Source organism: Chaetodon auriga, chromosome 9, assembly GCF_051107435.1.
Source record: "Chaetodon auriga isolate fChaAug3 chromosome 9, fChaAug3.hap1, whole genome shotgun sequence".
NCBI lineage: Eukaryota > Metazoa > Chordata > Actinopteri > Chaetodontiformes > Chaetodontidae > Chaetodon > Chaetodon auriga.
In genome coordinates this window covers 24,478,112-24,498,706 of record NC_135082.1, presented here as the reverse complement: position 1 = coordinate 24,498,706, position 20,595 = coordinate 24,478,112, and the positions used below count along the sequence as shown (strand labels likewise).

Below are 20,595 nucleotides of genomic sequence, written 5' to 3'. Positions count from 1 at the left end.
GCACTCACTGGACTGTGGAGATAGACAACAGACATTGTCATTGTGCAGTAGTTCTATTGAGAAAATGACAAGAGTTGTCAAAGTAAGTCTTTTAAAAATGTGCTCACTTGTGGCCTTGCTTACAACCAAACCTATTTCCAATTTGATTTGAAAACAAACAACAATCTGCATTAATGACATCACATGGCTGATGCTGTCATCCAGAGACAGATTGACAGTGTTTCTACAGACGTCTCAGGGACATTTTAACAGTATATTTAAAGAGTTCATTGACATACTGTGGCAGTTATTGCTATCAGGTGTGTGAACTTGGACAGCCTCCCAAATGTTTAGGTTACTGATGTGATTTAATCATCAACCTTACATCCCCTTGTCCGAACACCACGCGAGTGTTAAGTCAAGTAATGCTCTTAAACGGTATCCAAACAGCAGAGGTGAGAGCAGATTGGACTTCCTGTGTACAGCTTGTTTTGAATCTCACCAGTTTCACGAGTGAAACACCCTCCAACCTCTTCCTCCTTTTCCTGATACACAAGGCTTCAGGAAATGTGTTTGCCTCTGTGCTTGCTCATAAGATGATGTATTTGCTACTTTGCTTGCACTGTGTTAGTTTTCATTGTGTCCGCTGTAAATCTAGGACAGCACTCTCACTCTTGTAGTCCTTTCCACTTCCTCTTAATGCCATAACAGGACTTGCACTGATACTCAATCATCATGAATCCTCTTAGAGGAGATGGTGAAACCGAAAAATCCATTTCACTTTCTTTGTAATTTTAGAGAGGAAATAAACAAAGGGAAAGCATACTGCAACATTATTCTCATTCCAGGTAATTTTTCAAGAGTAGAGATATTTCGCTGCATCCATTGCTCACTTTCCCCTCCTACACATATTGTATGTAGTACTGAGAACACCCGTCTCTTGGGGTTGTTGGAAGTTATTCTGGGAAACATACAGTGCAGCAGGAAATCTCTAACTGAACCTGAAGTAGATGAGGCAGGCTGAGGGAAGGAGAGTTCACTAAAAAGGTGAATTACAGCATTTCAGTGCAAATGCCATGAACATTACAGAACTGGTTATCTAATAGTGTCAGAGTGTCCAAGGTTGGGTTTTTCCTTTACAAGGCAGAATCATTACAGTGCTTCCTCTGATGAAAACACACACAAAAGATGAAACTGGAGACAGAAGGAGAGGAAGAGAGCGAGAGGCGGGATCTCTGAAACTGCTTTTTCATGACTGACAGTCTTTGTGAGGTTGCAGGAATACACTGTAACTTTCTAGAAAAAATGCTTTCCGTTCTGTTTGTGAAATGAGAGATGACAGCAGAAGGATGTACTTCACCTCTTCACATGGGCAGTTCACTGTAATATGAAGTGCACTGGAACTAGTTAACGGCTCCCAGTGGGTTGAAGGAGAAGCACTGATTCTCAGCTCTGATTTAGGATCTGTCTTGTCATAAACCTTCCAGACGCCACTGTGGGACCCTCCTAAAATGTTTCTTTCTCCCTTTTTGTCCCCCCTCTCTTCTCTGAAGAGACACACACATAGTTTCACACACTCTTTCTCGCGTTTGCGTGTCGTTGGTCTCTTGAGCTGGGTTTAAACCTTTGAGAAATATACATCTGAGTTTGTCATGAAGAAGTTTTAAAGGCATGGCTGTTCTTTAATTGAAATTCAGCTTCTGACGCCTTCTTTCCTGTCTGTTTTTGTCAGGTTGCTGAGCTCTATTAAGCCCGGCCTGGTGAAGAAAATCAACAGACTTCCAACACCCATAGCTGGCCTGGTGAGTCCTCTCTCCTCACTCATCCTTTGCAGCTAAGTTTACAGTATTTCCACCAAAACCTAAGACATTCTTTGGATCTTCCTGGATCTTTTTCCTGCCATGCTATTTCTTGTTTTTTTCCTTCTTTGTCACATTGCTTTATGTCTGTCTCTTCCTCCCCTTTCCTTTTTTCTCAGTGTCTGTTTCCCTCTTCAGGGATGCTTTTGATGTTACTCTAGTGCTGTTTAATGTTAAAAAGTTGCTGTAACTTGTTGCCATTTCCCTTGAATAAAGTACAAAACTTTATTCATGACATGGTGTAGTGGTATCATAGGGATAGTATGACACCCATAAGCCTTGAAATTTGAGATTATAGCCTTTATGCCTGAACAGCTTGCCAAAGCAGAAAGTTGTCATAAAGGTTAGCAACACAGTCATCCACTAGGTGTGTCATTTAAAGTACATTGTCATATACGCATAAATGATAAGAAGAAACTGGATTTGTATAGCACCTTTCCTACAAGAAATACAGCTCAAAGTGTTTCACAACAAATAAATCACATGCATTTTATGATGCTTGACATAAAAAAGACATAGAATGAACAGAAAAACAGGAATAGACATTTAATGGAAAATAAGGTGGAGAACAAAGCCCACTTTTTCATAATAGTAAAAAGGGGCCACACAGTCAAAATATTCAAACGAAGATAATTTACCCAGGTGTTCCTTTGTACAGATGAACTGTTCTGAATTTATGATGGAAACTCTGCCACCTTTCTTTTCCACTCAAACTGAATGATAGGGGTTGTAATCTGGTCGTCATGCCTCAATAAGAGCCACATTGCTATTCAGGTCGAACCAGGTTTCAGTTAAAGACGTAAAATCTAGTTTATGATTTGTATAAGGATCATTAATTAAGAATGCCTTGTTAGTTAGAGATGTAACATATATTAGATGTAGTATTTTTGAACTAGTGACAGGGTTGATAACACACTTTGTCTTTGATCAAGCACGACAGTTATTGGCAGCATTTCATGGGAGGGACTTTTTGATATTGATAGGCAGGCACAATATGTTGTGAGGATGACAGAGAGGGTCTCTTGTTCATTGTCACAGGCATTATTTGGGCCAAAGGGGGAGCTGGTGGTATAAACAGGAGGTGAGGAAGACACTACTGATGAAGAAGAACAATCATTGACTGGTGTGTGACCTAGAGCTGTTCTGGAGTGAATAGCAGGCAGTCAGTGAGTTGAAGCTGTAGTAAATGCCCGAAAAATGTTTGCTGAAAGGCCATGTGCGCTGTGGATGCTAGAGTGAATACCATCTCTACAAAAATGGCAACTCGTTCCCAAAAAAAAGATTAAAATAGGCCATAAAAACCAGATTGTGAGATGGACAGACTGACTGTAGCCACGTGTGAAGGGAGGGCAGACAATTAAAATGTCTGATGCCTCTGCCCAGCATGGGGATGGGGCCTGAGATGAAGACCAATGTCTAGAATAACTGTTTCGTCTTTGTCAATATGGTGTAGGAAGCGAAGTCTGGATACTATCGAACCGCATTGTCATCCGAGGCAGTAACGGCAGACATACATTGACAGTACAAGACACTCTGATTTACTAGCTTGGACAGACTTGACATAAAATAGTACCAGCTGTGTTATCAGGGGCTGATTACAGATACCTGCAGCTGAAAGATCTCAGTTTCAGTCTTCACAGCCAAGGTGTCCATCAGCAGCCGTGTGTGACACTTAAAGGCTCACTCATGGTACAGTAAGAAAGAAGTAAATAAGTTTGAATGAAAGCCTGTGAATTTCAGTCAACCTGAACTCTGATACATTTCAGTAGAGTACAGTGCAGCACAGTGGAGCCCTTTCAGGACCTCTTAAGACCTTGATCTGGATGAAGTGATCTTTCAGGACTAGGGCCGGCATGTAAACAGAAGCACACTGAAAGTTGATCGTGCTGGAGCTCAAACTAAATGTGTTTCCATCTCTTTCCTTCCTAACTTGCTCTCATTCCTAGCTGCTGTCTCAGAACAGTAGACACGAGGTCACAGCGCGAAATTACAGTATAAAAATAAAAGATAGGAATAAAACTTTGCATTAAGTATTTGATATTGCAAACACTGTATCTGCAAGGGTTTGATATGTCTGTGTAGCAGCACTAAGTACTAAATAGTTCCTTGTATGGCTGGGCAATGAAACAATCTCAACTAAAAAATTGTGATAAGATGGTTGATAACACTGCTAAACATTTTTCTCAGTATGGATAGATCTTACAGCCTGTCACACAGCAGAAATAACCGCAACAACAGCCAGTCAGTCTGCTGCCTCTCTGCCTCTGTGTCACTTCCTTGTCACAAGTTCCACTGAAAAGTAATGAAGAGGCTTAAACCACGATGATGGTAGACAGGAGGGGGACAGGTGATTAGGCCTGAAGGTCGAGTGCTTTGAGAAGAAAAATCTGTATGGGAGCTGGATATCATTCAGATCACAGAATGACAGACCTGACCAGGAAGTCTGAGTTGGGCTGAAACGGGTTTTCTTATCTCATGGCGTCACTAATGGCTGCCAATGAGCCTTCTCTGGCTTTTACAAGGGGCAGATAATTACACAACCACATTCTTCACTAGCCTTTTTTTCCCACTGCACAATCACTGCTAAAATAACAATTGATTATCCTGTTAGAGCTTTTAAACCCAAGAGCTTCTGTGCTCACTCCATCTTGGTTATGTTTTAACTATGTGACTTGTGGATAAACATAAATATTCAGTTTCTGTCACGCTTTGTTCTTGGTTTTATTTGTTTTTGCATTTTTTTCATCCTTTCTTCATCTGATTGTACTTTTCTGTGTTCTTCACTTTAGTCGGTCGTCTTCCTCTATTTGTGGCCTAATGGACTTTAATCAGTTCATCTGCAGTAGTTAACAGCTATTGTGTTTTAAAGGCTTTTTAAAGGCTCATAGATCTGTCAGGGCACAATGCCTAATTTCTGCCTAGCAACAATATACTGTGAAACCTATTGACCTTCGCAATCGGTTTAAGAGTTGTTAAGAAGTTCTTAGTGGTCAAATCCTAATTTATTCAAATAAAAACAGACAAAATCCAAAGAGAAAATTGGATTTGCATGAGCAGTTTCATTAAAATTGTCACTTGTTTGTAATATAATGGAACTATTTATCAAACCTAGTAACATTTGTACTGTTTATGCAGTTCATTATTTTTCTCAGAGGGTGAATGAGGTAAATATTGTGTTGTTGCTAAGCTGTTTGTGTCATATTTCTAACAACAGTGAGTGATGCATTTAACAATGACACTATTAGAAACAGCTGCCCTTATTGGCCCAAAGAGAGTCAGTGTAGATACAGGACAAAAAAGCATTACTTGATTGTTACTAATTGGCCCAGAGGTGCAGATGATTCATCCACGGACGGCAACATGTTTACATTCAACTAGTTTGAGGACAACATCTGAAAGGTGAGAGGAAAAATCACACCTGCTGGTTTTATTCCAGTTGAAACAATATGACCCTCTGTACTTTGCACATATCATAACTCTGTCTCTTAGCTTCCTGCAGCTTTGCAGGGATTTTTCTTCCTCTTGGCTGTGATTAAAGAGGTGAGAAACACATAAACAAGGGTTCTGCTGTTATCTGCCCCATCGTAATAAAACACAGGCTACTCCCCCTTCCTCTTCCTGTTTGGGGGCTAATGGGAAAATGAGTCTCTGAGGACGTTTGGCTGTTTTGTAATTAGAGCAGCTACCTCAGTGCTTTGGCAGCTCGGCCTGTATGGCTCAGTGTTCGTCTGAACAGGTTGGTTGTTGCTTGCTCTGTTCCCAGCCGTCTCTGGGTCGACTGGTATGCTCGTGTTTTACAGCGTGTAAACAGACACGCAGGGATCGCCCTGCACGTTGAATGGCAGTGATTCACATGTTTAAAATGTGTTGTTTTCCAGACACCACATTTAGGGCTACAAACATTTGTGTTATTTTTCAGTGCCCGTCTGATACAACTTAAAGTCACAAAGATAAACATATTTGGTCAGTATTCTGTAAAGGTGTGTCCTGCAGATCAGGCCTGGGGCTTAATGAAATATTTTTGAGAATGATCTTTTAATTTTTGGGTGAAAAAGAATCAGGAACATATCTAACTGACATCCTCATCCTGAGCAGCTTTCTTATGGATTCTGTCAGGCATGAAAATCTGGACGTGAACACTGATCCTCTTCCCAGAGAAACCTTGGTCGTCTTATCTGTCAGATATTGATTATAATGAGGGTTGTGTTCAGAGGAACCCAAGGTCTTTTTACACACACGCTCATACATATGTAGGTAGAGAACACACACACAGAATACTAATCAGCCTCACATGAACAGCCAGTAGTCTCAGATCTGTATACTGATAGACTTTTGTCTACTGATAATTCCAAACAATCCTTAACTTTTAACTCTGATCATGCTGTATATTTACATTTGGTTGTAACTGCCATTCAGATTGTTCTCCTTCTTTGCTTCTTTTGCTGTATTTTTACTTGCCAATTTTACCAGTGTTGGTCTTTTCACACCTGGGATAACTTTTGGCCAAATTTATTATGACTACTTTGTTTAAAGCAGAGTGGACAGAAGCTTTGTGTCTGAGTCAACCTCCTCCCTCCCAATCTTTCTCCAAACACATTCAGCTGTCAGTCATTTCTGAGCTGTAGACGCCCAGTTTCCTGTGGCAATGACCTGCAAATCACCGCTAAGTTATGCTCATTTCTTAGGACGCGCACACACACACACACACACACACACACACACACACACACACACACACACACACACACACACACACGCATGCACACAGTCCAAACACCCACTAAATTATCCTGATTACCATTACGCAACTACTAAATGAGCCTTTATTCGTCTGTTGGCTTGTTTACATCAAAGTTAAATATTCCGATGTTTGTTATTCCAGACCCTGTGAAACGCCGGCTGGTGAGCGGAATCATTTCGCTGCTGAAGTTAACGTTGAAATTGCTCTGTGATAGCTGAGATTGTTGTTGTCAACACCACCAGATCCCCATCAAGCCCCTGGCTCTAATTTAAAGTCACACATTCTTATCTAATTTAATTCAAGTGCTCCCTTTTGGGTGTATACTCTTGAAAACATGGTTTTGTTAGTGGTTTCTTATCATACAGCTCCTTAGGGCCTGAGTATCTCCTTACAGTACTGATACAGCAGTTGTTTTGCTCTTTATAATCTAAAATCTGAACATGCATGCAGTCAAAGAGCTTAATGGATTAAATGCTCAAACCCAGCTCGTCTAATAACTTTTGCTCTATGTTTGCGAGGAAAGGTTATCTATGCACTCGTCAACAGCTCAAAGCTGTCTGTCTCTTGTGCTGTCTTCCACTGTTGGCCAGCAGCTCCATTTGTAGCAAGCATAGATTTGGTGTGTTTGCTCGTGGACGCAGTTATTGAGCAAAGAAAAGTTTTCCAATGTGTACAAGTATTGCACAAGTGTGATCTGGAAATAAGTTGATATCAAGCTGTTATGAGTAAAGTGAGTAAGAAACAGTTCACTGTTAATGTGTAGAATTGCAGAGGTTTGATTACTCTCTGCATGTTTAATAAAAAATCCTCCCAGTTGTTAAACTTTACCACACAGTCTCTCTCCCATGGGGACATTTGGGTCATACTTGGACTTGTTTACTTGGCACAAAAAGTTTGAGAGCCCCTGTTACAGGCTGTCCCCACCCTAATGGAGTCCATTATTGTTCCAAGTGATAAGTCATTTCTGATATCTGGAAAATGTTGTTATACAGAGCCCACACGGGTGGGCGGGTGGTCTTGTCTCACCAGGAGAGCAGAGATGTTGCTGTCCCAAAAACACAGGAAGCTGCAGGGTGGGTTTGGAGGGAGTGTTATGCTGCAAATGGGAAAGGATCGTGAGAACAAGTGTTTCCAAGTGTGTGTGTGTTTGTTTTTGCCGCCATGCATGTGGTCTTATACCAGCTAGTGTGTGCTAATCAATAAGTCTCTTAGTTTTGTGTGTGTGAGAACTTGAAAGAACGTCTAAATGTGCACGTTGCATGTGAATATAAGCGCACTGTGTTTGTGTTTTGTTGTGTGAGAGAGATAGTGAGAGAGTGCTTGGGACAATCACAGTGGAAAGGAAATGGTGACACCCTGAGAGAAAGAGAGAGAGGGAAGGGCTTTGGCTGTGGCCCTCTGAGGGATAGAGCGACATAGAAACAAAGGGAGAGAGAACCTGGGAACAGGAGAGGAGATTCGGCTCAGGTTGCGTCCAACAAAGAGTTTATCTGAGAGTAGAGGGGAGAGAGGGAGGAAGGCAGAGAAGATGGAGAGAGAGTGAAAGGCAGAGAAGAAGAAAGAAGGAATGGTTGAAGGAAATCAGGTGAAGAAGGACAAATAAAAAAGGAGTCAGGAGACACGTGAAGGAGGCAAAGGGTGACGAGTGAAAGTTGGAGTAATCTGAGAGAGGAGACGTACCAAAGCCGGTGTCTCGTTTCTGTTGAGCAGGTATCCTGATTTTCATGGTGTGTGTGTGTGTGTGTGTGTGTGTGTGTGTGTGTGTGTGTGTGTGTGTGTGTGTGTGTGTGTGTGTGTGCGTATGCGTATGCAGAGAAAATAGAAGAATTGATCCTCTTCAGATCAGTAAAATAAGTTGCCTGGACTCGTCATCTGTTGCGGTTTTGCTTCTGTACCTCTGGTCAGCATGTGTTTGTGTGTGTGTGCCTGACCTTGAAAGAGCTGTTCAGAGGTTTGTTTCTCTGTGTGCATCAGAGAGACACTATGTGCAGAAAATGAGGAGGATCTTCACCTTATCTGTGTGTCTTGTGCTATCTTTTTGAGGAATCATTTGAATTTTACATTTGAAGAATGAGCACATTTCTGAACACTTAGGACAGTTTGTTTATCGGTGTGTAAATGCTTGTTTGCGGGTTAACATTCGGTTGTAAAGTTCAGGCTTTGAATTGGGTTCATGTTAAGGATGAGGTTAACATTAGGGAAGTCATTACGCCAATGAGAACACACTGCTAGAAGTGCAGAGTGTTGAAGTGTATTTACATGTGTGTGTCCATGATTTAATTTACTTTGTGTGTCATGCTTAATGAGCCAGACTTTCTTTTCTTTGCTGGGCGTGTGAGTCATGGTTGTGTTTGACCTAAGACCATGTGCAGTTAATGGATCTGACCTCGCTTTGCCTTCGGTTTTCTGCCAACTGCATATTTATCCCGATGAAACTCTGTGTGTGTGTGTGTGTGTGTGTGTGTGTGTGTGTGTGTGTGTGTGTGTGCGTGTGCGTGTGTGCATGTGTGTTCTGTGCAGGACAACCTGAGTGTGTTTCTGCGCGGCTGTGAGGAGTTGGGACTGAAAGGCTCCCAGCTGTTCGACCCCGGAGACCTGCAGGACACGTCGACACGCCCCACTGCCAAGTAAGCCTCAAAGCTTCAGTGTTACCTTACTGCTCAGTGGGGGGGGGGCAGTGTGTGTGTGTGCATATGTGTGTATTTCTTTCAGTTTTGTTCCAAAGCACAATGGCCACCATTTGAAGAAGGTGTGACCTGAAGTCTTTGGCAGGCATGTTATTGTTCTTTCTAACAGGGAAGCAAATTAATTATTATTTTGAGATGTGTACACTTAACTAAACAGCCAGCCTTTACAGTTGATGTACATTACGTTTTTTTAGTTTAAATTGAATTAACATTTGGTCATTTTCATGAAAAAAACAGTTTAAAGGAATTATGCAACATTTCATACAACAACAACAACAACAACAACAACAACAACAACAACAAACACCACAGCAGACAACAAACACAACAAAGATTTAAACTTAAAATAAATAATTCAGGTGCCGCCTGACCATCTGCCTTGACTATGTTAACATCTTAGCCAATCAGATCGCCCCAAACTGAGATTTAAATGACTAGTTGGTGAGTCAGCTGCTGATTGGTATGCTCTAAAGGAAGTTGTGTGACACTGTAACGTAAACTACATTACTACAGTACATTACGATGTACATTAATGTTTTTTGTGCACAGCACTGGAGTCAGAGGTTGAAAGTTTTGTAATACAAGTCTCAACACCGTAGCATGAATATTTCTTATACCATCTCTAAAAACAACCACAAGTAGTGCAGTTTATGACTTTAACAGGCATGTGGTATAGGACATAATGTTGCATATAAGGGACCAGCCAAACCTTGGTGTGAGATAGACACAGAGTTGACTAAACACTCTTACCTCCAGGTCCATTTAGTGGCTTTTCTGCAGCTTTTGTGCATATTTTAGAAATTTTCAGAATGAAGGAAGGCTTGTGTTTTATGAGGCAAATGGACCAAGTGTTGATGAAGAACACTTCCATTGTGTGTTAATATATAGCTTGTCTGTGTCACTGGTTGTGTGCTTCTTTGTGTGTCCCTCTTGTCAGTCACCCTCTTCATTCTCTGCATCAGACAATCAGCCAGTTTACTGCCAACATAAATAACTGACTGAGAGTCAATGGAAGTTTGTAGAGCCAGTGTCAGTGAAGCACAATAGCATATCTGTTAGACACAACTGGTCTCTGTCCAAACACAGCACACGGGTTTACATCACTCGCTGAACCACGACTCCTACTTTGTTGCTTGGTAACAAAGCCAAGTGCATGTAGTTTTTTTTTTAATATATGCTGTGTGCGTGAGTGCGTGTGTGCGTGTGGCATCTGCTGTCCTCACGCTGGCTGTGCAGAGAGGGGACAGTGATCATCTTAGCTGGTCTCATGAGGAGCTGTTTGAGTGGTTCTGACAGGGCAAGACATTATTTGACAGCACTGAGGTGTGTGTGTCTGTGTGTGTCTGTGTGTGTGTATACACTAATATTCTGATCTTCTGAGGATGTGTGCCAGCTGACTGGAGTAAATATCATTAGCTCCATTTTAAATGGGGACACTGGTGTCATTGTCAGTCATAGTCCATTATCTCCTGTCTGTGCCTCATTTATATTTCTTCAATAATAATTTCATGGTATTTTTTTTAGCATTGTTTCTTTGCGCAAATACTTTGTTGTTTAACGTAACTTGACATCAACTCATGAAACAAAGAAGACACTATAAAGAAGACATGGATGTGACATTGAAGTTTAAGTGATTGTTTTTCATGGATTTTCTTCCTGATGGGTGTCAGATGATTTACATAAACCAAACCAGTAATGTGTGTGTTAAGGCTAAAAGCTCCCACTTTTTCAAACAATCACGTTTGAACAAATTTTGAGTAATATGTCATTTGTTAAAATGAATGCAACCCACCTTCAGAGATGTATTCACTGCTTGACCGTGCTCAGACTTTAATCAGATTGGGGTGTGAAATCGAGAGGCTCGCCAGTGTCCAGCCAGTTTGAGAGAGGGTGTAGGATTGACCTCCCATTCAAGAAATACTGATTGTTCATATCCTTGTTTATATAAACACGTGGCAAAATAGTACCAGTGGCGGAGTGGGAGGTACGTTTCATTGAGTGCAAAGACATTGATGGAGGTGAATGAGTTCTGAAGTAAAGCTGTGTTATTTGTAACTTGTAGAATGCTGCTGTTAGCCTGCTAGCTGCAGCATCTCCCACAGCTTATGCTTGTTTCTGCCCCACACATCTTTTGCTTCAGGACAAGTTAACATTTGGCCACGTGGAGTCCCCTCTGGCCATAATTTGTTCATTAGCGTGAGTGACAAGCTAATGTTATAAGGCAGTGAACAGATGGCAGTGCATTTTAGGAGGTATCGTCGAGAATATATAGACAACCAAAGTTAGCACAAACTGAAAAGGAAACATTGGTGTAATTGTTTAAGTGGCCCTGTGCTATTCCTAGTCATTATGTAACCTTACAGGACGCTGTTTCCTTGCAGCTTGTCCCAATGACAGGAAGCTGTTTCAGTGCTTCTCCCCCCTGAGTCTCTGGACAGGTGTTTACTCATCTAGGAAACAGCTTTGGACAGAGAGGCATGAGGACAGACAGGTTTGGGTACACTATGAGCTAAGGCCTGAAATATCTGCTTTTCCTCTGTTGATGAAAACAGATAGATTTCCAAGATCAGTGACAGTTTTCCAGGCCGAGTCAATGAGAGCAGAAGCTGCACTTCCACCCAGCTATCTTTGATATTTCTGTTTCTGTTCATCACTGAAACTATTTGAATAAAATCATGGACATTTACTCAGATGGGGACAAAAACAGAGACAAAAGAAAAGGTAGATTATGCCCCTAAATATGATCTAATACCTTGTGGAATCTGTTGTATTAGTCCTTCAGCTTTTCTTCTGCAAGGTAACGACAGAGAAAAACAACCTGTCTTTGTGTTTATTTAGTTGGCCGACAGAAAGAGAGGATGGGGGGGGGGGCTTTACAGATCATTCCCTCCAGCTACTCTCACCTTGCTCCTCTTCTCCCCTTTCACTCCTCTCTTTGTCAGCTCTCTGCTGTCATGGAAAACTCACGCAACTGCAATTTGGGTGTCACTTGTGTGTTGAGTGAGTTGGACTTTCTGTCCCTCGGGCTTCGGAAAGGACTTACTGTATAAACAGTCTCATAATTTATACACTATGTATTGTACACTGCTTGGTTTTCCCTGTTGGGCAAAGGCGATGCACCACATCATCTACATAAACTGTGTTGTATCCAGACAGTATGACCTGTTTTCAAAGATTTGTTTGTGTGTTTGATATGATCCCCACTGTTTGTTCCTGAAGCGCAGTATATATAAGAAAGTCCTGTTAAGCTGTTTCTCTCATGGACCATGTAAACATCTCCACAAACCTATGCAGAGGAGGGTGATATGGGGGGTATGTGGATAATGATGGGTCACAGGGGACCTGACAGATACTGCTGTCATATCTCAACCATGCGTCGGGCAGACTTACTCATCAGTGAAGTTGATTGGTTGAGTCAGCTCTGTTGGGAGGTGTACTACATACAGGTATACAAGAAATAGCCACACTAATGTCTCCAAGTGACACACATACATGCTCACCTACTTGTGGCATCAGCTTTATTCATATCAATGCACTGACCACATCGAGTCTCTTGTTGTTTATTTCCTTTTTTCCATACATATCTATTTTCTATATACCAGAAGCTGCGGTCAATGTAAAGCAATCCTTATCCCAGACGTGTGTCTCCATAGGTGATTGGTTTTCTACATGAGATGCTCTGTTGTGCATGTGAAGTGAGCTCAATATCCAGTCCAAAATGGATTTGTTATTCTGACTGATCTTGAGAGCTAGATGCGATTCATAATGAGATAATGAGGGAAATATATTCAAACCATCATGTTTTCCTTCTAACAAGTCCTGCAAAATGCTGCAGCAGGCCACCTCACAAGCTCCAGAGAGGAGAGCCACATTCCTCCCATCCTGGCTGCTCTCCATGGGCTCCTTTTCTAACCAGTATAAATTTTGAGAATTATGTGATCCCCTGTAAGGCTCATTTTTGGGCTAGCACTTGGTTATATTGCAGAAAATTTAACCCAGTGAGCCTGAGTGTGGATTTAGAGCTTTTTTGGTCACAATCCAATCTGAAGCCTGAGGATGGCCCCAAGCTTTTCTCCTTTTGCTTTCAACTGCATCTAATGGAATGCTTTTTTAAGACTTTCAGCTTTTCTTTTGTTTGTGTTGTGTGTATTGAACTTTATTTGTGAGTTTCTTGGTGTGCAACCGTTTCCCAGAGTTAAGGAGAGACATATCGTTCCCTTGGCTTTCTTTTGAAAAATGTACGTCTGTTGTGATTTTTGACTTTCCCTCAGGCTGCAGAGATCATTTGTGGTTAACAGTCACAGGAAAAGAGAGATGATGGATTTTATTGACTTGAAACTAAAGGAGAAATCCGCGTCCTGAACATTGTCATATCTGTGTCTCTGGTGCTGCTGTGTCTCTCTCTCGTAGCCTAGAAGTATATATTTCCACAACACAAGTGTGTATTGGGGTCAGTTTTACAACTGGTTCATTCCACTTCCCATTTATAGCTTCAAGCGGTGATCCGCAAGACCCACATCTTTTCATTTTGGCAATATCTGTGGCGCTAAGTGGCCACTGCTGTGGTGTTTCTGCACTGCACCTCCCAGAGATCACTTGGCAGTCGAACCATGTGGCCCACTCTGTGACATCTGCCTGTCCTGACTTCTGACTTTCTGCTGGAGAATTCTTTGTAAATGATGAATGCTGGTGTAAAATGACAGATGTAGCAAGGCTCCCATGCTCTTTGTTCCAGGAACTGGCACAAATATCCCATCTTGCAGTTAATATTTTACAATGCTGGAGTCAAACTGCAGCCATTGAACATTACTGCAGGAAATGTTAAATACATACATACATACCAAACTGCACGCAGAGATGTGTGTTCGCTCTCCCTGCGTGGGCTACAGCCATTGCAGATTCCTCTATATGTTCAATAAGTTTTGTTTTTGCTGCATATACAGTATATGTAGGAGTTTGTTGGTTTAAAATGTGTCTGCTATTTTTATGTGATACATTTCATTATAACACATCAGAAGTCAGTCTCTCACTCTTGCTCCATCTCTTTCTCATCCTCTCAGGGGGAGTGACTGCAGCCGAAAACTCAAGAATGTAAGTGATACTTCTGGATTACAGTGGGATAATTTGTTTGTGTGCTAAATGCATGTTTGGATGGAAACTGTTATTATGGCCCAGTGTTGCTGTTTGTGCTGTGGTTGTCACTCTCTTTCCTTTCAGCTGCTCTTGTCATGTCTGTTCCAGCTCTGCCAGTTGTCTTCACTCTGCTGTCCAGTCTGTGTGCTGTATTATTCTACTAGAATACTACTGGCTCGCTTTGCAAGCTGTTCTTGCTTTACCTTTTCTAGCTGTTCTGTTTTATTATCCTATGTAGTCTTTCAACAAAGTTTTTTAATTTCGTTTTCTACTTTCTTTTGTTGTGTCTATTCTTTTTGTTCTACACATTCATTTTATTGCATGTTCTACATTTTCCAACTCCTGTTCCACTAAAGTATGCCCTTCTGTCTCTATCTCATCTATTTTATTCTATCTCTCTGTTTGTTCTTACTCTTACTCCAGCTCTTCTTGCATTGGCACTTACATAGAGACTCCACCTGTAGTACATTCTGTAGATGCCCTTGTTCCACTATTTATGTTTTTCAGTTTTTGTGAAATTTGTATTTGTTTCATCTCTAAATATTTGGATGTTAATACTCATTTCTGTTAAACCTGCAGTATCCTCTCATAGTCCAATTTCAATCCAGTTTCTCTATTCTGCCTATTTTAGTTCTCTGTGTTTTTTGGTTCAAGCTCCCTTCTAATTATTTAGTTTTACAGGCCTAGTGTTCTGTTCAAATATGCCTCAGCATCCTCTTTTATTTTTCTAATAATGGTGCTTTAAGAAGTAGAACACACAATGCTAGCCCTGCCCACTCTGCAGTCTAAGCTCTCTTTCTCTGTCCCCCTCTCTCTCTCTCTCTCTCTCTCTCTCTCTCCCTCTCCCTCCCTGTCCCTCTCTGTGATGCTGCTGTGCACTGTTCAAGTTAATGTGACGAGCTGCAGAGCTGGCCTGAGCTGCTAGCTCATTTAGCTGACTACACAGAGGGACTCTCAGCCACATTAGCATTCGCAGCAATAGCAAACGGCCCACAAAGTCCCAGCAGCCAGTGCTCTAGCCAGGACCTGCTACGACGATATGCTGGTACACTATGGATTTGCCCTGCAGACTCAGGCTGAGGACTAGGATTTGATAGCAGCTGTCTCTGCAGCACATCACATATTGAGAGGTGAAGGAACTGCGCTGAGAAGAATTTGCTGATTTGGTGTTAAAGGTGTTGTTTGGTAAATAGATTTGATGTTGAAGTAAAAAGAGGGTACTGTATGGATGGATGGAATGTTGCTGGAGTCACGAGATGATCGTTTAGCAGGTGCAGGTTTGAACAAGAAGGGCTTATTGTGCATGTATTGTGATGACTAGTATAGGAAATCTGCTTCTTTATGTGTCACTTCAGGTCTGCGGATTGTGACATGTGAGTAAAAGTACACATGCGTGGGCTTGTGTTTATGTGTTTGCATTGTAGCAGCATTTTTGGGTTTCATTCCTGCCCCTGTGTATGCATCACTTAAGTGTGTGTGTGTACATGTGTGTACATGAAACAAAGAGATGACGTTTTTTTGGTGGAACCTCTTAGACAGGTCTTTCCACATCTGCCAGACAACTGCTGAAACAACAGGCAAAGCAAGTGTGATACTCTGCATCACTTCACTGTCAGGCCTGTCCTTTATATGTCTGTCAGTCAGTGTTTTATTTGAACTGTTGTAGCTAGGTGCTTGTGTCCAGGTTTCAGTTTTTGTAGAGTTGAAGGTATAGGGTTGCATGTCTAAATCATGCAGGCACAGTTGTGGCATGTTTTCCCAATTGCAGTGTGCAGTTTGGATCAATACGGATGCGTTTAAAGCATACTAATAAGCAACTGAAACAGATTTGGTGCTGACCCACTTCCAATGGGAGCTGGCACGGATGTTATCATCATACTGGTGACACAGGAGCAATACACTGTGCTGCTGAGGGCGCTAAAGTGTGCAGATAATGAAGCATAACCACCGCAAATGTAGTAAGGCATCCCTGCTTTGGCATAAAAGATGAATTTCCCTTCAGAAATCAGCATAGTATTACACAGAAAAGACTTTGTGCTTCTTTTGATCAGCAATTCATTTTCTTTGCTCTTCCTCCAAGTGTTTGAACGGCAGACAGTGTTTACACTGACAGTATGACTGAAATAAACACATTAAGCCATGCTGAGCTTTCTTATCAAAGCAATCCCCGTGGAGTGCCGGTTGACATGGACACAGTAAATATAGCTGGGAACATTCAGCCAACAGTGCTAAAGGTGCAGCTCTGTTTGATCTCCCTGTGGCGACAGCAAATCTGTACATTCTGCATTTTAGGCATTTAGCTGACTCCAAAGGGAGTCAAACTGAATACAGAAAGCTTCACTTCCTCAGTCACATTCAGCATTACTTCAGGACATTAGGTTACAAGTAAGAATCGGAAGTACGGCCTCCTTCAGCCACTGATTTTATGTGGTTGCTGTGTTGGAAGGAGATGAGATTGATCTAGTAATTTATGCACTCATGGTTAAGCTAGCTAGCAGGCAAATATAAATCACTGTGGCCCCTGAGGGGATGCTGTGTTTACCAGGAGAAGTGCATGTGACTTGTTTTTGGCTCAGAACAATGGCTCAGTCTTGTCGTGTTTGTGCAGGGCACGTTAACATGTAACTTCTTTGGAAGAGGCTGGATTGTCATGACCAGAAAACCGCCTTGTTTTGCTTTGTAGAACTGAGCGGAGGAGGGTTTCAAGTGTTTGCTTTGTGCACTTTTATCTTCCTTCAATACAAACGTGCTGACAAAATATTATTTGTAGCTATTTACCTATTTACAAGATGAGTGAAAGGCTTTATATGTTGGCCTGCATTGTGGGAGTAAGTGGTTTGGAACAGCCAACTCAGACTTCAAACAAATTGGCTCACTCCACCTTGAATGACATGTTTTGTCTTGACAGTCTAATGGACGGTATGTCCGGATCCAAGGTATCATTATGAAGACTTTTGACTGCAGTGAGGAACTTAAATTTAAGATTGCACTCAGGACCACTGGATGACCTCTCTGGCTGTTGTTTTAAGCAAAGCTAGACAAACACATCATCATATGGGTTGTTGAGCCTGCTCAGAGGGTGTTATGAGAGCAAGTGAAACCTTACTCTGTACATATCTGTCATTGTTTCCACTTGGCACTGAAATGTGCTATTGTACTTTGCTTTTAAAATTGTTCAGATGTTTAGCAGCAACCGGTTTGGAGTTATTTTTCATCCTTTGCTTGAACAGGAATTTTCTTTACGAAGCATCATCATATTTTTTCACGATGTCTGTCTATCTGTATTTTTTTCCTTTCCTTCAGGTTCTAATCACCATCTACTGGTTGGGTCGTGCTGCCAACGGCTGTACCTCCTACAACGGGCCCACACTGGACCTGAAGGAGTTTGAGGGCCTGCTGTTACAGATGCGAAAGGTTTGCTAAGTCAAAAATATCAAGAAAATCTTAAGCAGAGGGCCAGTACAGTCAGTCGTTGTTGTTGCAGTTGTATTACAGATCTCCTAGTAACCACAGCTGGTAGAGTACAGTGAAAGGGGGTAGAGAGAGGCTGTTGGTTGGCTTCAAGGAGAAAATCTGAGTTTTGAGACAGAACATGCAAATTATACTGGACCACTTATTTTGGAAAATACTGTATGAGTGTCTTTGTTAAATGTACACAAACTTCCTAGAAATCATCTTACGCATCACATAACACCCCCCACCCAAAGTCCAGAAATGACCTCTGTTAAATTGGGCTCTAGGATCAATCATCTCGACCAGGTTCCACCCCTTTACTGACCCAAAGGGACAGAGAGAAATTACCATTAGCAAGTCCTGAAGACACACACACACACACACACACACACACACACACACACACACACACACACAGAGTCTATGACAACCACTCATAAGCATGATGTCACCCCCATGCGATTTATTCCACGATGTGACGTCCCTTTGCTCTTCTATAAAACTGAGAAATCACTGCCAACTCAGCAAAATAACTTTCCCAGATGTTCACACGTTGCAGCTGACCAAAACAAAGCCACGTTTCTACGAAACAAAAAAGAGATTAATAATAAAAGGAGATTCAAAAATCAAGGAAAACACATCAGGTGCACTTTTCAAAACTAAACTGCCACTTCCCAGTTCATGTGTGAACTAATGAAATCAGACTGGACCTTAAAAAATGATGAGTCAAATGCAAGGAGCTGGTGAATTTGTGGCCAAGCAGCAGTTTTATCTGCTCACTTCTTTTAAGTAGCTCAGGATTAGTGTAATCAGTTAACACGTCAGGTCAGTTCACCCAAATCAGGAAAAATAAACCGCCTCACCCACAGATAGTTTTGGTTTTATTTGCTCAGGTTTTGAGATATCCCTCTCTCAGATTTTGTCAAACTTGGTTCAATAAACCCAAAACTAGCTGCTTTTTGTATAATGTGAGTGGGCAAACCTTTTCAGTTTTAAATGCAATATGAAGGTTTTAGGTTTAGGCAACAGAAACACTTTGGTTAAAGGTGGGATGAAGTTCTGGCAGCGGTAAAATAAAAACTCTACTTTAACAAACTGACCTGGGATTGGTCATTGGGTTTTAAAATAGGTGTTTATACTCATCCATCTGTCTGACCAATGCACCTTCACTGTACAATGTCATTGCTTCACCAACGAAAGTTGAATGTATGTTTGACAAAGAGGTAAGTGAGACAAATCCTGTGGCAGAACAGCTTAGTTGAAAACATAATACAGAGTTTGTCAGAGGTTTTGGAGTTACATAACAGTCCAGGGGTCAGGAACAGGAAGTCTTTTTGTAGACAGGAAAGGCCTTTCCCCACCTTCCATTAGCTGCATAGACATGTTTCAACTGTAGACGTACAAAGGGAGGGGTCACTGAGGTGAAGAGAGAATGATAGCAAAGGATTTGAGCAGAAGAAAAGCTGAGAAATTGCAAAGAGAGGAAGAAGGAGAAAAGGCAAGAGGCCAAGAGAAAGTTGATCTAGGACTTCAAATGAGAGATATTTGTAAGGGACAGGAGCTAAGAAAATTCTTCAGATACAGTTTGATGAGTTAAATTCTCTGAGGCTTTCAGATGAATGTAAGGACACACAAGTTGAATCAGTGTACTTTATTATGTATCTTTATGTATGTATGTATGTGTGTGTTTGATATAACCTGTGCTTGTGTTTATTAATGTTCAGGAGGTAGAGGAGGCAGAGAGCCCGAAACGCAACATCCGGGACAGTGGCTACATTGACTGCTGGGATTCTGAGCGTAGCGACTCTCTCTCCCCGCCACGCCACGGCCGCGAGGACTCGTTCGACAGCCTGGACTCCTTCGGCTCACGCTCACGACAGACCCCGTCGCCAGACGTCCTGGTCGCCCGCGGCAGCAGCGATGGTAGGAAATCAGGTTCAAGAGTGTTGTTCAGTTCTGCAAAATACGAGTTTGAATTGATTGTGAAATTGCGATTTTGTGGTTAGAATGACAACCCTTTAATTTAACGGCTGTAGGTTAAATGTGTTCAGTGGCCACTGGGTCATTTTGACAGCCATGTCTCTTGAGCAAGGGAAGTAATTCAGTGCTGGATGTTTCTTCAGGGTCAAGTGTGGTGTCCAGATCTAGTATATAGATAAATGATTTGCTTTGTCCTTGTAATGCTACTGAAGCCCGTTGTTCTCCTCCATGTGTTCTCACAGGACAACGCCCAGTGCTAGTTAAAGGCTATTTGAAGGCGGAGAATGAGCTCAGTACGATGCCTGTTATGAAGTCAGGTTATGGCCATTGTTTCTTTTAAGATGCAGCTACATGTCTTGTGAAAGTGAACAAATTAAGAACAGGCGCTGCTGTTCTGCTTAAATTTAGCATATAGACATAGTGTATGTAGTGCACGTACTGTACTTGAAGTGAGGTAGTTTGTGCTTCAGGTGCAGTAAAGCATGTTGTTCTGCAATGCCTGTGTATGATCCAAACTTCTGTGCTTTTTTTGCTGATTAAAAAATGTGTTGTCTGCAGTTCAGTTAAAATTTTTTAAATATTAGGAATCCAGTCTCTTATTGTTTTATTAAATCAAGAGAAAAGGCGCCATTGACACCACAAGTCTTCGTCTTCGTCTGAAAAACTGCTCACGTACATTTTGTGTGTCTGCATCAGTTCTCGGATCGCTCATATCTGATGTCAATCTACAGTGTCAAGAAAACATGCACCGTCTCAGCTACAA

General features: G+C 41.7%; 1 protein-coding gene across 12 annotated transcripts in view; it reads left to right on the top strand.

The window, feature by feature from the left end:
* LOC143325504 (LIM and calponin homology domains-containing protein 1-like) overlaps window positions 1–20,595 on the top strand; it is an 88,032-nt gene that overhangs the window by 37,245 nt on the left and 30,192 nt on the right. For 10 of the 12 annotated variants that reach the window (XM_076738583.1, XM_076738582.1, XM_076738581.1 and 7 more), the window contains exons 3-7: window positions 1,712–1,781; window positions 9,100–9,206; window positions 14,327–14,357; window positions 17,703–17,813; window positions 19,577–19,775. In XM_076738583.1, the coding sequence (XP_076594698.1) occupies window positions 1,712–1,781; window positions 9,100–9,206; window positions 14,327–14,357; window positions 17,703–17,813; window positions 19,577–19,775 (518 nt within the window). Of the gene's footprint in view, window positions 1–1,711; window positions 1,782–9,099; window positions 9,207–14,326; window positions 14,358–15,272; window positions 15,530–17,702; window positions 17,814–19,576; window positions 19,776–20,595 lie in introns of those variants that run through there. The other 2 variants (XM_076738585.1, XM_076738584.1) reach the window with 2 other exon arrangements.